This window comes from Jaculus jaculus, chromosome 7 (assembly GCF_020740685.1).
Source record: "Jaculus jaculus isolate mJacJac1 chromosome 7, mJacJac1.mat.Y.cur, whole genome shotgun sequence".
Classification (NCBI taxonomy): Eukaryota; Metazoa; Chordata; class Mammalia; order Rodentia; family Dipodidae; genus Jaculus; species Jaculus jaculus.
Window position 1 is genome coordinate 22,217,380 of NC_059108.1, and position 13,178 is coordinate 22,230,557.

The 13,178-nt window shown below is 47.8% G+C and overlaps 2 protein-coding genes across 4 annotated transcripts in view; one reads left to right on the top strand and one right to left on the bottom strand.

Moving 5' to 3' along the window:
* Slc25a15 (solute carrier family 25 member 15) overlaps positions 1-9,956 on the top strand; it is a 41,046-nt gene extending 31,090 nt beyond the window's left edge. For 2 of the 3 annotated variants that reach the window (XM_045155438.1, XM_045155437.1), the window contains exons 4-7: positions 3,184-3,321; positions 5,424-5,593; positions 6,396-6,554; positions 7,834-9,956. In XM_045155438.1, coding sequence (XP_045011373.1) covers positions 3,184-3,321; positions 5,424-5,593; positions 6,396-6,554; positions 7,834-7,958 — 592 coding nt within the window. In that variant the 3' untranslated portion in view covers positions 7,959-9,956. The remainder of the gene's footprint in view (positions 1-3,183; positions 3,322-5,423; positions 5,594-6,395; positions 6,555-7,833) is intronic. The other variant, XR_006638184.1, reaches the window with a different exon arrangement.
* Positions 9,957-11,722: 1,766 nt separating this feature from the next.
* The window catches only part of LOC101596132 (phosphatidylinositol 3,4,5-trisphosphate 3-phosphatase TPTE2-like), a 73,734-nt gene continuing 72,278 nt past the window's right edge, over positions 11,723-13,178 (bottom strand). The window contains exon 19 of the mRNA XM_045155535.1: positions 11,723-11,829. Coding sequence (XP_045011470.1) covers positions 11,723-11,829 — 107 coding nt within the window. The remainder of the gene's footprint in view (positions 11,830-13,178) is intronic.

The following is a 13,178-nucleotide window of genomic DNA, read 5'->3' on the forward strand; positions in this document are numbered from 1 at the left end:
CTCTTGTGTGGGGCTCTGGGTATGTTTATTTCATTTAATATCTGTGGCATCTAGCTTATTAGCTGACAGTTACTTGGTGAAGAAACCATCTTGGTTAGCATGGTCTAATTCAGCACTAGAAACTTTTTAATGAATTCTTTTTTTTTTTTTTTTTTAAATTTATTTATTTTAGAGCGACAGACAGAGAAAGAGGCAGAGAGAGAGAGAGAGAGAGAGAGAGAAAGAAAATGAATGGGTGTGCCAGGGCCTCCAGCCATTACAAACGAACTCCAGTTGCATGCACCACCTTGTGCATCTGGCTTACGTGGGTCCTGGGGAATCGAGTCTCAAACCAGGGTCCTTAGACTTCACAGGCAAGCGCTTAACCGCTAAGCCATCTCTTTCCAGCCCACTAGAGTCTTTCTTGAGCAGGGACCTTTTCTTGTTTCACACCTACGAGCAGCATTTGCTTGTTTCCTGCTGGGAGAATGCTGCCCAGAGTCTGCTGCGCTCTGGCAGGTGGCCCGCGTCTGCATGGCCCTCACCTTGACCCTGCGGGTACAGTCACCTCTGTCCTACCGGTGGGGAGCTGAGATGGAGGTGTTGACAGCTCACCCCATCGCAGGGCTGAGGACTCGAGCCAGTGTTCTAAGCCCTCGCTGGCCAGTTCTCTTTCTGCTAGACCTGTTGGGATTCGGGAAGACTTGGTAGTGGTCAGAACTGGAGTGGGGATCTGTCAACAGCAGCAGAGGGAAAGGACTGCTGAGGGCCCCTTGTGGGTTTCTGCAACCGCATCACAAATATCTGTGGAGTTCCGCTTTGACCTTTGGCTGGCTGAGGTCTTGCACAGCAGCCGGCTCTGCTCCTAGCTTTTGTGGTGGATGGCAAGCAGCGGATTCTTGCAAAGCCTTGTCCTCCACTTCCTGCTCTTTCGATTCCAGTTCTGCTCATCTATCCTTCACATAGGACCTGGGGCCCTGCGCCTCATCCCGGGCACTCGCTGATAAGTGGGAGTATTTATTAGAAAGCCAAAGTCCGTGGCAAAGCTGATTTGGCCTCACTTTGCCCCGACTGTGCTTTGTGTGCCTTCAGAGGCCTGGACCGCTCGTTTATTGATTGCCACCTTTGTTCCAGCAAACTTGGCACATTCTGGGTAATGACCCCAATTGACAGTTGCCTGTCAGCAGGTTGACAGAGCGTCCCTGAGGGAGGCCAAATATGGATCTGCAAGCTGGCTGAGAGGCAGCAGAAACCACCGTAGGCTTTGGCTTGTAGCAAACGAGCTAAGGAGTGGAGTGAGGAGGAAGGAGGGAACTGGAGAGCACGCTGCAGGAGGCCGGGGCTCGCCTCAGTGCATGGCTTACGTCTCTGTGGTCCATACTGCGCAGACCTGCTCCCAAACCCCATGGCAAGCCTGCTTTCCTGAGCCGTGGTGTGTGCGAGACCAGCTAGCTCCTGGACACTAGCTGCTGTCGGAGGCACAGAGGCTAGCTCGTCAGGGGACTGGACAGCAGGGCCTAGACTGGAAGTGACCTTGACTTTATACTAACATTTACCACGGACATGGAATGCAGGAGGTGCATTCGTGCTTTTGTTCTGACTTCAGAGATAAATCATCAGATGACCTATCTCCCTAGTCAGCTGAGGAGTTCCCCTCAGGGGCTCTTGGAGGTCTGTGGGGGTCTTAGCTGTCCAGTGACATCAGGAGGCCAGCGCTTCGTGGGTGAGTCAAGGAACCAAGGAGTCTTCCCGCCCAGTGAAGGATTGTGCCACCCCAGTGCTGGCAGTGTGTCTCTGAAACTGTCGTAGGGCTAGAAGAGCTTTCATTACCCCCATGAACTCTCACAGAAGTCATTTTGACCTTCTAAGAACAATTGCCCAGGCTCTTCTCCTGTCCTTGCATTCTTACTGGATTCTAGTTTCACTGCCCTCTGGTGGTTGTGCCGGGTAATACTCAGCCCAAAAGAGAGGAGGCCAGTGCTTTTGTTTCCTTCCATGTTTTCAGTTTAGCCACTCTGCCTGAAACAATGAAATCTATAGACTTGCACTGGCTTCAGCTGTCTCTGAGACTAATTACTACCCTCTCCTTCCTGCTGTGCTGCTGAATTGAGGATTTTAACTTTGTTTGCTGTTGCCATCATAGAATACCTGAGGCTGGGAAATACATAAAGAAAAGAGGTTTATCTAGCTGTCAGGTCTGGAGGTTTAGGAGCATCTGCTTGGGGTGGGTATCTTGTGTCTCCATGACAACCTAGCACTGGCATCATGGTGGGAGCAGTGAGATATTGCACTAGGAGGCCAGGGAGATTCATAGGCAAAGCCTGGCTCTGTTTACAGCAAGCTGCTCTTGTGGGAACCAACTGGAGTCCTCTGAGTGTGCCCACACCTGCAGTGACCTCGTTGGACTCCACATCTCACAGGTTCTCTCATCTCCACACTGGAGGCCAAGCTTCCAGCAGAGAGCTTTGGGGGACACACTCAAACTACATCAAACACAGCAGAAGGTCATCAGCTGAACCTGGATCAGGAACTCTACTACGTTCACATCTGTCTTACATGTCTGGTTGTTCAGGTTGGGTTTTGGGCAGGAACAGGTGGCCTCAAAAGCCAATTCTATGTAAAGCCTACTGGCAAATACACAAAGGTGTTAATAGGATATATTTTGGTAGTGGGACCATATGTACACTTTCCCTTTTAAGGTTTTTATTTGTTTATTTCCCTTTTTGTCTTAGTTTGGGCTGCTATTACAAAGTACCACAGATTAGGCAGCTTAAATAACATTTCTTCTAGTTTTAGAGCAGGGGTTGCCAACCTTTTGACATTGCAATATGATATTGTCATCTATCAATGTGTTGGGCTGCATTCATAGCCATCCTGGGGCACATGCAACCCATGGGCCACAGGGCGTTAAGTCTTGTCAACACATGAATTGGGGGTAGAAGACACAGACATTCAGTCCATAACACTGTGCCTGATGGAACAGCTAGGTGGCAGTCAGGGAGACCTGACTTATTCCTGGGACTGCTGTGTGGCTTTGGACACATTTGCATTACCATTAAAACACACTCTCTCCCCTTGGAAGCGGAACTGTCACTGTGACCTGACAGGGCTCTTAGATGCAAGAGCATGTATAAGTTTCCCTCTCTCCTCCCCACCCCTCCCAGGGAGGTGGGAAGTGACACCAAGCGCTCTCTGTGCTTCCAGTGACCTCCAGAATGCAGCTGCTGGCTCCTTCGCCTCAGCCTTTGCTGCGCTGGTGCTGTGCCCCACGGAGCTCGTCAAGTGCCGGCTGCAGACCATGTATGAGATGGAAACATCAGGAAAGATAGCCACAAGCCAGAAGTAAGCACTGTTCTGAACAGATACTGCATTTCTCACCTTGTTTTTATTATTATGATGATGATGATGATGATTTTGGTTTTTCAAGGTAGGGTCTCACTCTAGCCCAGACTGACCTGGGAATTCACTCTTTATTCTCAGGGTGGCCTCAAACTCATGGCAGTCCTCCTACCTGTGCCTCCTGAGTGCTGAGATTAAAGGCATGCACCACCACGCCCGGCTTTTTATTTTATTTTATTTTATTGCTAAAATTAAGTGGGAAATATGTAAATAGATTTATCTACTCCAAAATATGGTGTTTCTAGAACACTCTATCAGAGGATAATTTTCTGAAAGGATTGTCCATAATGGTTGGTGGTACCACTCATCCCGTAGGACATCTTAGGCAGATATTTCACAGCTCAGAAATAGAGAAGTCAGGAGCTGAATGCCCTTCTTGCCCTCCTGGGTGCTTACAGCATGATCTCAACTGTCTTTGGGGACTCATGGCAGGCAGGTTTGAGCTGGGCCTCAGGGCTGAGCTCGGCTTGGTGTTGAATTCTGGGGTATTTGATGCTGATCACCTAGGGTCCCAGTGGCAACTGCACCACCTCCCCAGTTCTCAGAGTCCCTGCAGAGGGGCCAAGTCCTGGAATATCCATCCAAGCCCTTGGGAGCAGAGCTACTGTCTGCTCACATCACTCTCTACCTTGCAAAGTTTTTATTGCCATGCATGTACACATGTCACACGAGACGTGACTTGAGAACTGAAAAGCAGTTTCTTATCCTTGTCAGTCACAACACTTGCCCATGCATGACTGTGGCTGGGTGAAGATCTGAAGAGGTGTTGCTAGGCCTGTAAATCCTCTGGGAAAGTAGCCAACAAACTGACCACTGTCACCTACCAGTTTCTTGCCTCAAGGATTGGGTTTGGTTCATGCCAACCAATGTGTCTGTTATTTATTCATAGTCTAGAAGTCTAAAAGTATATGGCTTAAAAAGCTGTTACTATTGAACTATAACATACCCACGGTACTGTGAAAACACACGCTGAGGCCACATGTGCCGTTCTATAAACAGTCATGAAATGAACAGGCCTGTATAACCACAGCCTGCATTTAGAAAGAGAACATTCACAGGACCATGCGGAAGAACTGAGAGTGACCTGTATTCAATGGGCTTAGGCAGGTGGACAGCTGCCAAGAAAGTAAGTACTGGCTGTTTTTATTTGGGGTGTAGCAGCATCGCACGCTCAGGGCTACGGCCTGGATTGGAGGGAGGCTAGCTTTGGAGCAGTCTTGCAGTTTGGGTTCCTTGTCCATCCACATTGAAACGGGAGCAGTGCTGTTCGAAGCACCTGGCTAACTGAATTCCTTCTGAGCTTTGCAAAGCGCTCAGAAGGAAGATGGTTGCTGGTGGCTTTTGTCACCGCAGGACCTGATCTGTTGTCTCTCCAAGCTGAGTCCTCTACTCTCTACTCTCTGGGAACAAAGTGAGGGATTCACCGAGTTACGCTGGGCACCAGTGTGGAGCCCACGGGCCCAACATGTTTTCCAGCGTGGCTGCTCCAGGAACAGGATTTTCATCCGCCACAAGGAGTTCCCCAGTGCGGCCTGGCCCTCAGAATGTTTATCTTGCCTTCAAGTAACATTTGCTCATTTCTCTGCCCTAAAACAAAATGCTGTACAAACATCTGAACAGATTCTCCTGGCCACATCAAGGAAGATTGAAGCGATGCATTTCTAGGGAGATAAGACACTGGGCAAATACAGTGCTGTTTTATTCCTGCTGATGTCAGCCTTACTGGAATTCCAGTTTTCACTTATTCACTACTGGAAAAAACGTACTAACCCTTTTACATCTCGGGTAATGTGACATGTTAAAATGTGTGCATTTTTCATAAAGTTTCATAGCTTTTTTAATTCATTATAAGTCTAGCAGTGTTTCTCCACGATTTTCCCTTCCTACCAAAGAGATCTTTTATTCTGAGAACTCCTGGGTTTTCATTTACAACAGAAGCTCTTCCTTAGCTGTTGCCTGGTTCGGTCAGTTAATAGGTGTGGATACCCGTCCTTCCCTCCTTCCCTGCCTGCCCTGATGGTAACTCTTACTTTGTCTCCTCCCAGTACGGTTTGGTCCGTCGTGAAGACCATCCTCAGGAAGGATGGTCCCCTGGGCTTCTACCATGGTCTCTCCAGCACTTTACTTCGAGAAGTGCCTGGCTACTTTTTCTTCTTTGGTGGTTATGAACTGAGCCGATCGTTCTTCGCATCAGGGAGATCAAAGGATGAACTAGGTAAATGTGTTCACTTTGGCAGCATTTGGGTCTGATGGCATCTGCCCCCAGGTGGTTTCTGTGGCTACCTGCCCTACACACTCCTTTCTTGGGGGGATCCTGAAAATATAGTGGCAGCAAGTGTTGGCCGACGTCCTCTTCAAGGGCAATTTTCTCAGGACAATTTGTGTTCCTGAGGCAGTACTTCTCAACTATCGCCGCTGGCCCAATGCTCGTTAAACGCCCTAGCCCCATCTTAGACGTGCAGAGATGAGTGAGGAGATCACTTATTATTAGTTTCCCAGTTAGCTTATAAAAACTTGGTAACAGATCACAGTGTTGTTTTTAGAGCATAGTTCTAGCTTGTTCTCAACACAACACAACTGTGTGTGTGTGCGCGCGTGCGTGCGCACGTAAGCATGCCACTTCAGTGTAATGGTTTTGGGCTGGGGTTGGTCAAGCCCAGGCTTAGCTGATGTGATATGCTTTTAAGTTATTTTGTGGTAAAGGAAGATTTGGGGCTGATGGGTGTTAACATGCTGACGTACTTTTCACTGAACTGCATTTCAGTGGCCTGTTTTCTCATACCCTATGCTGTGAATACTGCTAGCTGAGGAGTGGTCACCCCTGCTGGAGCCCAGGGCAGGGCTGGGGTACCTCAGTGACCAGCTGAGTCACGGCCCAACGCAGACCCCAGCTACCAAACAGCCTCAGTCCTTCCCTGTGACAGTGTCGTCCAAGAGCTGCATTCCCCAGCACTGCCATTTTTATTTCGCCTCCCCGTAGCTGTCGCTCTGCTCACCTCTGGAAATGTCACTTTCAGGCCCTGTCCCTTTGATGTTAAGTGGTGGCGTTGGTGGAATCTGCCTGTGGCTTGCTGTATACCCAGTGGATTGTATCAAGTCCAGAATTCAAGTTCTTTCCATGTCTGGAAAACAGACAGGATTTGTTGGCACCTTTCTGAATGTGGTGAAAAATGAAGGTGAGTTGCCAGGAAAGAAACCGAGTGTGTGTTCACAGTGACCAGTCACTTCACAGCTGGCCTGGTCCAGTTCTAATCAGACCTGTATCTGTTCTCCTCTAGTCCTTTTCCTAGCACTGTGCTCACATGGGTTTGATTTCACTATGATATATATGATATATATAATTTTTTGTTATTGTTGTTGTTTTTGGTTTCACTCGAGCCCAGGCTGAGCTGGAATTCACTATGTAGTCTCAGGCTGTCCTCGAACTCACAGCGATTCTCCTACCTCTGCCTCCTGAGTGCTGGGATTAAAGGTGTGCACCACCATGCCCAATTTGTGTCTGATTGCAAACAAATCATCTTGCTTCTCTTGCCTCCGTTCCTTTTCCTTATTCTCAAAACCATTCTTTTAGGAGCCCCGGGCCAGGTACTTAGCAGGATTCCTGTTCTGCATGCTTGAGGGAGTTTTTAAGAGCTTGACTTCGTCTGGGGGAGGAGTTCTTGGAAGTCCCACATGGACCGGTACTAAGGGATTCCCAACGGAACCACCCAGGGCTTTAAAGCAGTGAACACCTTTAATGCTAAGACTTCTGGTATGAGAAAAGAACTGTACAGATTTGGAGGGTGGTTCGCTGTCAAGTTTTAAAGTTAAGCAGGAAAGCCTTTCTTAGTGACGTTTATATGAAGCTAGCTTTATGCAGCCTACATACTTGGCCTCCCAGCATCCACTCAACCTCACGCAATTTAGGCCTTGAACTTGAACTTTGATTTTAAAAAGAGAAAGCCCAGTAGCACACATGCTTAATTCATGTCCCAAATAGACCAGACAGCTCGTGTAGCATAGCTTATGGGGCTGCACCCCAGGTTTGCCTGGCACATTTTAGTTTTTCAGATGCTTGATCTCTTATCTAATTCCACCCTCACAGCCACACGGGCAGAGGTAACACTAGACCCAGCTCCCCGACCCTGGCTGTGCTCCTGTTGCCACCCCTGGGTTCTCGATTTCCCCTCTGCCATGTGAAGCCTCAGCACGGCCCTGTCCGTGTTCCAGGCGGTGGAACATGCCATGCATGGAATTGGTTAATGCTACTGGACCATCAGTTGGCTTTGCTAGGAGATCTGATACTTGTATTTGTCACTCTGTTGAGGGAACGGGAGAGTAAGTCCTTCAGCACTTCCTGGGTTTCATGCTGTTGTCTGGGTTTGTGAGAACAAGCATTCCTGTATGTGCAGTGGCCCAGGCATCCCCATCCCCGAGATGACAGCGTCAGTCTTTGATTGTCTTTTTGTCTTCTAGGAATAACTGCCTTATATTCAGGACTGAAACCTACTATGATCCGAGCATTCCCTGCCAATGGGGCACTATTTTTGGCCTATGAATATAGCAGGAAGCTGATGATGAGCCAATTGGAAGCATGCTGATGTGTCTTGATGGGCCTGGATCCAAGCGCAGGCATCTGAGGACAGACGTTCATCTCAGGGGTTCACAAAGTACAAGAACAACGCGGACTTACTCGATTTCTCGGGAATTTTGTCTTTATCTTCCCTTTTCCTATCCTAAATCTTACCCTTCATGGAAGGGCCTCTAGTAAAACCATGTAAATTCTGTTCATAATAATTGTATTAGAAGAGAGCCGCTGCTCTTGCCCTTGATAGAATATATAGGGTAACTGGAGGCCTTCTGCGCCTAACTTGAAAGGCCAAATATAGTTTTGTCATAAACCTTATATGTATGTATGTATACATGCAATTTGGATGTGTATGTGTTGAGAAAAACACAGCTGGATTCTATGTTTAATTATGTATTATAACAGAAAGCCCAGCTTTGACCATTTTTCATGCAGATGGTTACGAGTAATTGCTTAACCCATCGTGCACACAGGGCCTAGGTTAAAGTCTGCTGGACTTGTGCATTTTTTAAGTTTTGTGTGGTACTTGAAAACTAAAATCCATCTAGATTTTTAGGAGAATGTCCAGGCACATTGGCATGGCTTGATGAATTCCAGAGTGGCCTATCCTGAAGAGAGTGCCATTCATTTTTTAGGTGCACTTATGTTCCACACTCTCATCACAGTGCTAGGTGTGATTCAAGGACCAGGCCTCTGAGAGGCAGCAGGGTCCTTACCAGTGTCCTTCTCTTCCTCTCCCAGAGCTTCCCCATGCTGGACTGGACACTGGAGATGGGGCTGGGAGGACCTACTGCCCAGCTGTGCTCTGATGAAGACCCCATGAGGCCCACAGCAGCTCCTGCCTAAGTCCAGTTCTGAGTCCTGGCTTGGGCAGGATTCCAGGATGTTCTTTAGGCCTCAGATTTGAGGTTGCCAGTCTACTTTGCCAATCTCTCATCATCCTCTCTGCCTCTACCAATGAGAGCCTTCTGCAAACAGAGAAGTGTTGGCTTCCTGCTTGGTCAAGTGCAGTTCTCATGGTTGGAAGCCCTGTTCTTCCAGAACTGGAAGGAGCTTAGTGCTTTCTCCATAGCAAGTAATGCCAGAGCTTACCCTGCTTCTAGTCCGCCTTGGGATTTGTAACTGCTTGCCTTGCTGTCAGAGTTGGAGCCTTCTACATTGGGGGCCAGCTGTCTGAATTTTCAAGGTGGCTGAAGACGGGTGTGATAAGCAGTTTTGTTAACTGAGGTAGTGTGCATGTAGCAACCATGAAAAGTAAACCTGCATTTCCTGGCATGGGAGGGCCTTTCCTGTCACTGCAGGGGGGATCCTCATGGCTGTGCTGCTCAGCCAAGTGCTTATTATGCCTGTAAAGCCAAAGCAAGCAGGCTGACTTGTGTCTCTCTGTTGGCAAATATAAATGCTAGTGACCCCCCCCCCCCCCCGTCTGCCTAAGCGGTCTGTGATCACCAACCCTCCAGTAGCTCTTAGCTTAGTGTCCGCAGCACAAGGGTCAGGCCAGTAAGGTGCTGCCAAGTGGAGAGCGGCCAGTCTTGCATGCTCCAGAGCCCTAGCTGGGCCTCCCCTTGCTCGCTCTTGATGAGAAAACCATCTCGCCACCTTAATTTTCTCTGTGCTTGAATGGTCAGGAGCTCCTTCATGGTGCTTCATCTGAACAGGCGTGGACTGAGGCAAGATAGAAAACAGATCTGGCTTCCTGGCTGGAGCCCAGAGTCCCCATGCCTGGTACCAGAGGCTAGTCTACATTGGCCCTGTTGGCAGTAGGTTTTCTCAGGGCATCCATTAAAGATTTAATAAAATATTTTCCATAGAAATAGAAGCAAATGGAAGTGAAGAATAGAAACCCAAGGAGAGGTTTTTCTTCATTCTATTTGCTTGATTTGTGATTCAACATGTGGGTACAATTTGTACCATTTCAGGTTGTACTCTAAGACAAAAACATAATAACTTGAAATATTTTGTTTAAAGAAACGAGTGTTTTATCATCATTAAATTATTTACCTAATATGAACCTATGGTGAGTTTCATTTAAATGCCTTACATTCATGGTGAGTCAACAGAAATGTTAAGGAATTGTGTATGCTCATATCTCAAGGCAATGGTTATGTCAGAACATGCATTTGGTTTTTCGAGGTAGGGTCTCACTCTAGCCCAGGCTGACCTGGAATTCATTACAGTCTCAGGCTGGCATTGGACTCCCAAGTGTTGGGATTAATGGTGTGTGCCACCATGTCCAACCAGAACGTGCATTTTTCATCAGCAAGATTCCTGATGTAAAATAATTTTACTATAGGCAAACTTGCAAAAAAGAAATGCTTGCATTCTCTGCAGCTGTGACGTAGCTATTTAAATTATGTGGCGCACGCCTTTAATCCCAACACTCGGGAGTCAGAGGTAGGAGGATCGCTGTGAGTTCAAGACCACCCTGGGACTACAGAGTGAATTCCAGGTCAGCCTGGGCTAGAGTGAGACCCTACCTCGAAAAACCAAAAAAACAAAAAACCAAAACCCTCCTTTGTCCAAAAAAGCAATTTTCAAAGTTGGAGTTTGCTGCCCTCCTTGCTGCAGACTCTTCCCAGAGCTGGCTGTTCACCCACGCTCACACGCGCTGCTTGCCTATCAGATGAGGTCATGCCCTGTGTCCTGCCATAGCACAGGAGCTGTGGGGGTGTCAGCAACATGGAAGGAGCCATCTTTTCCTTGGTGAGGAACCTGCTTAGGGGAGGACAAAGAAAGCCCTAAGATGGACTGCTGATCTGGCCGCCAGAATCCTGGGCGGGGGGGGGGGGGGGGGGGTGAAGAACGCCTTAGGGGTGGGGGAAGGAAAAGACACAAGGGCCACCTGCCAGCCCTGGGGGTCTCGGCCTACAGGCTGCTGGTGCTTCACGACCGTGGCTCGGGGCTTTACTCCCATCTCTGCCACTTAGTACCCTTTATTGCTCTTTTCTCCACCTCTGTTACAACCAAAGAGAAAACAAGCCATGGTGGCAACTTCCAGACTTCTGAAGCCGGGTGTGGTGGCGCACACCTTTAATCCCAGCACTTGGGAGGCAGAGGTAGGAGGATTGCCTTGAGTTCAAGGCCACCCTGAGACTATGTAGTGAATTTTCAGGCCAGTCTGGGCTAAAGTCAGACCCTACCTCAAAGATTAAAAAAAAAAAAAAAAAAAAGGACTTCTGAACTGCTGCCCAGTGGTCCAAGAGGGTTGGTGGTACTCTGGTTAAAAGTTGCTTGGTAGGGAGTTGTCTAGACCAAACTCCCAAATCCCTGTTTTCTAAAAATTGTTTTCAACCAAGCAAGGTTTTCCAGCAATGTTTCTGCTAATGAGGGACTTCATTTATGACGGTAGTCCTAAAAGCTTATATTGCCCAGTGATGCTGCAGCTGCCTTCCTTAGCGCACACACACAACAGGATCAGCCACTCCCTTCTTAGCAGTGTCCCTGTGAGGTGCTGTGTGACTGCGGGGTTTGAGCCGACACACCACCTTTTATTTCCTGATGAATTCAGCTTGCTCTAGATTACTGTGAACCTTGCCAGTAGAAGGAAAATCACTCAAAGATGATTTCAGTGATGCTAGAACAACTCTTTCCTAGGACAATCATGGCTGCCAGATACGTGGCAGTAAAGGTGTGTAATGCAGTTCTTGGCACAAGGGATACACTGAGTCTGGGGGGGACACTGGGCTAACCAACCAGTGTTTGAAGGTGACTTTCCTCAGAGTTCCCAAGGCTTAGGAGAAGTAGTAAGGTGATGAATTTTCAACGAATAAATCCAGGTCACTTAAAAGTTCTCTTGACTTCACTTATGTTAATAAAAGGAGAGCTGCTGAAGACTGCTTTATCCTTCATTTTACCAACATCCTTTTGTCTGCCCTGTGTTTGTACTAAAGGAAGAAAAATATGTGGGGCTATGGGGCAGAACAAGTGTATGAAACGTTTCCCCTCTGGGTTTAAAACTGGCTTTGGGGCCAGGCGTGGTGGCGCACGCCTTTAATCCCAGCACTAGGGAGGTAGAGGTAGGAGAATCTCCGTGAGTTCAAGGCCACCCTGAGACTACAGAGTTAATTCCAGGTCAGCCTGGACCAGAGTGAGACCCTACCTCGAAAAACCAAAAACAAACAAAAAAACAAAAACTGGCTTTGGGGCCGAAGAGATGGCTTATCAGTTAAGGTTCTTGTCTGTGAAGCCTAAGGTTAAGGCATTTGCCTACAAAGCCAAAGGACTCAGGTTTGATTCCCTAGGACCCATGTAAGCCAGATGCACATGGTAGCGCATGCATCTGGAGTTTGTTTGCAGTGGCTGGAGGCCCTTAAAGCAGCCTGTAGGCCAAGACCCCCAGGGCTGGCAGGTGGCCCTTGTGTCTTTTCCTTCCCCACCCCTAAGGCGGCCCCCCCCACCCCCTCCCCCCGCCCCAGGTTTCTGGTGGCCAGATCAGCAGTCCATTTTAGGGCTTTCTTTGTCCTCCACTAAGCAGGTTCCTCACCAAGGAAAAGATGGCTCCTTCCATGTTGCTCCCTCACTCTCTCTCTTTTTCTGCCTCTTTCTTTCCCTCTCTCCCTCTCTCAAATAAATAAAATATTAAAAAAAAAAAAACTGGCTTTAGGGCTAGAGGGAATAACTTAATGGCTAAGGCATTTTCCTGAAAAGCCAAAGGAGCCAGGTTCAATTCCCCAGGACGCACGTTAGCCAGATGCACCAGCAGCAGCAGTAGGAAGCCCTGAACTGCCCATTCTCTCTCTCCCTCTTTCTCTGTCAAATAAACAAATAAAATAAAAATTAAAAAACTGGCTTTAATGACAATTTGATGTGTGTTAACAATCTGTAAAGCAAGTAGAAGCAGAAAAAATAGCTTTTTTGTTTTTGTCTTTTGAGGTAGGGTCTTGTTCTAGCCCAGGCTGACCTAGAATTCACTATGTACTTTCAGGGTGACCTTGAAGAAAAAAATAATTTTCTAATCAGCTTGTAAGTGTGAAACAAAGGAGAGAACATGCTTAACCAGAAATATGTAAGTACATAGGTATTAGCAGGAAAACTTTTTTTTTATATTTTATTTTTATTTATTTATTTGACAGAGAGAGAGAGAGAATGGGTGCACCAGGGCCTCCAGCCACTGCAAACAAACTCCAGATGCATGTGCCCCCTGTGCATCTGGCTAACATGGGCCCTGGGGAATCAAACCTGAGTCCTTTGGCTTTGTAGGCAAATGCCTTAACCACTAAGCAATCCTCCAGAC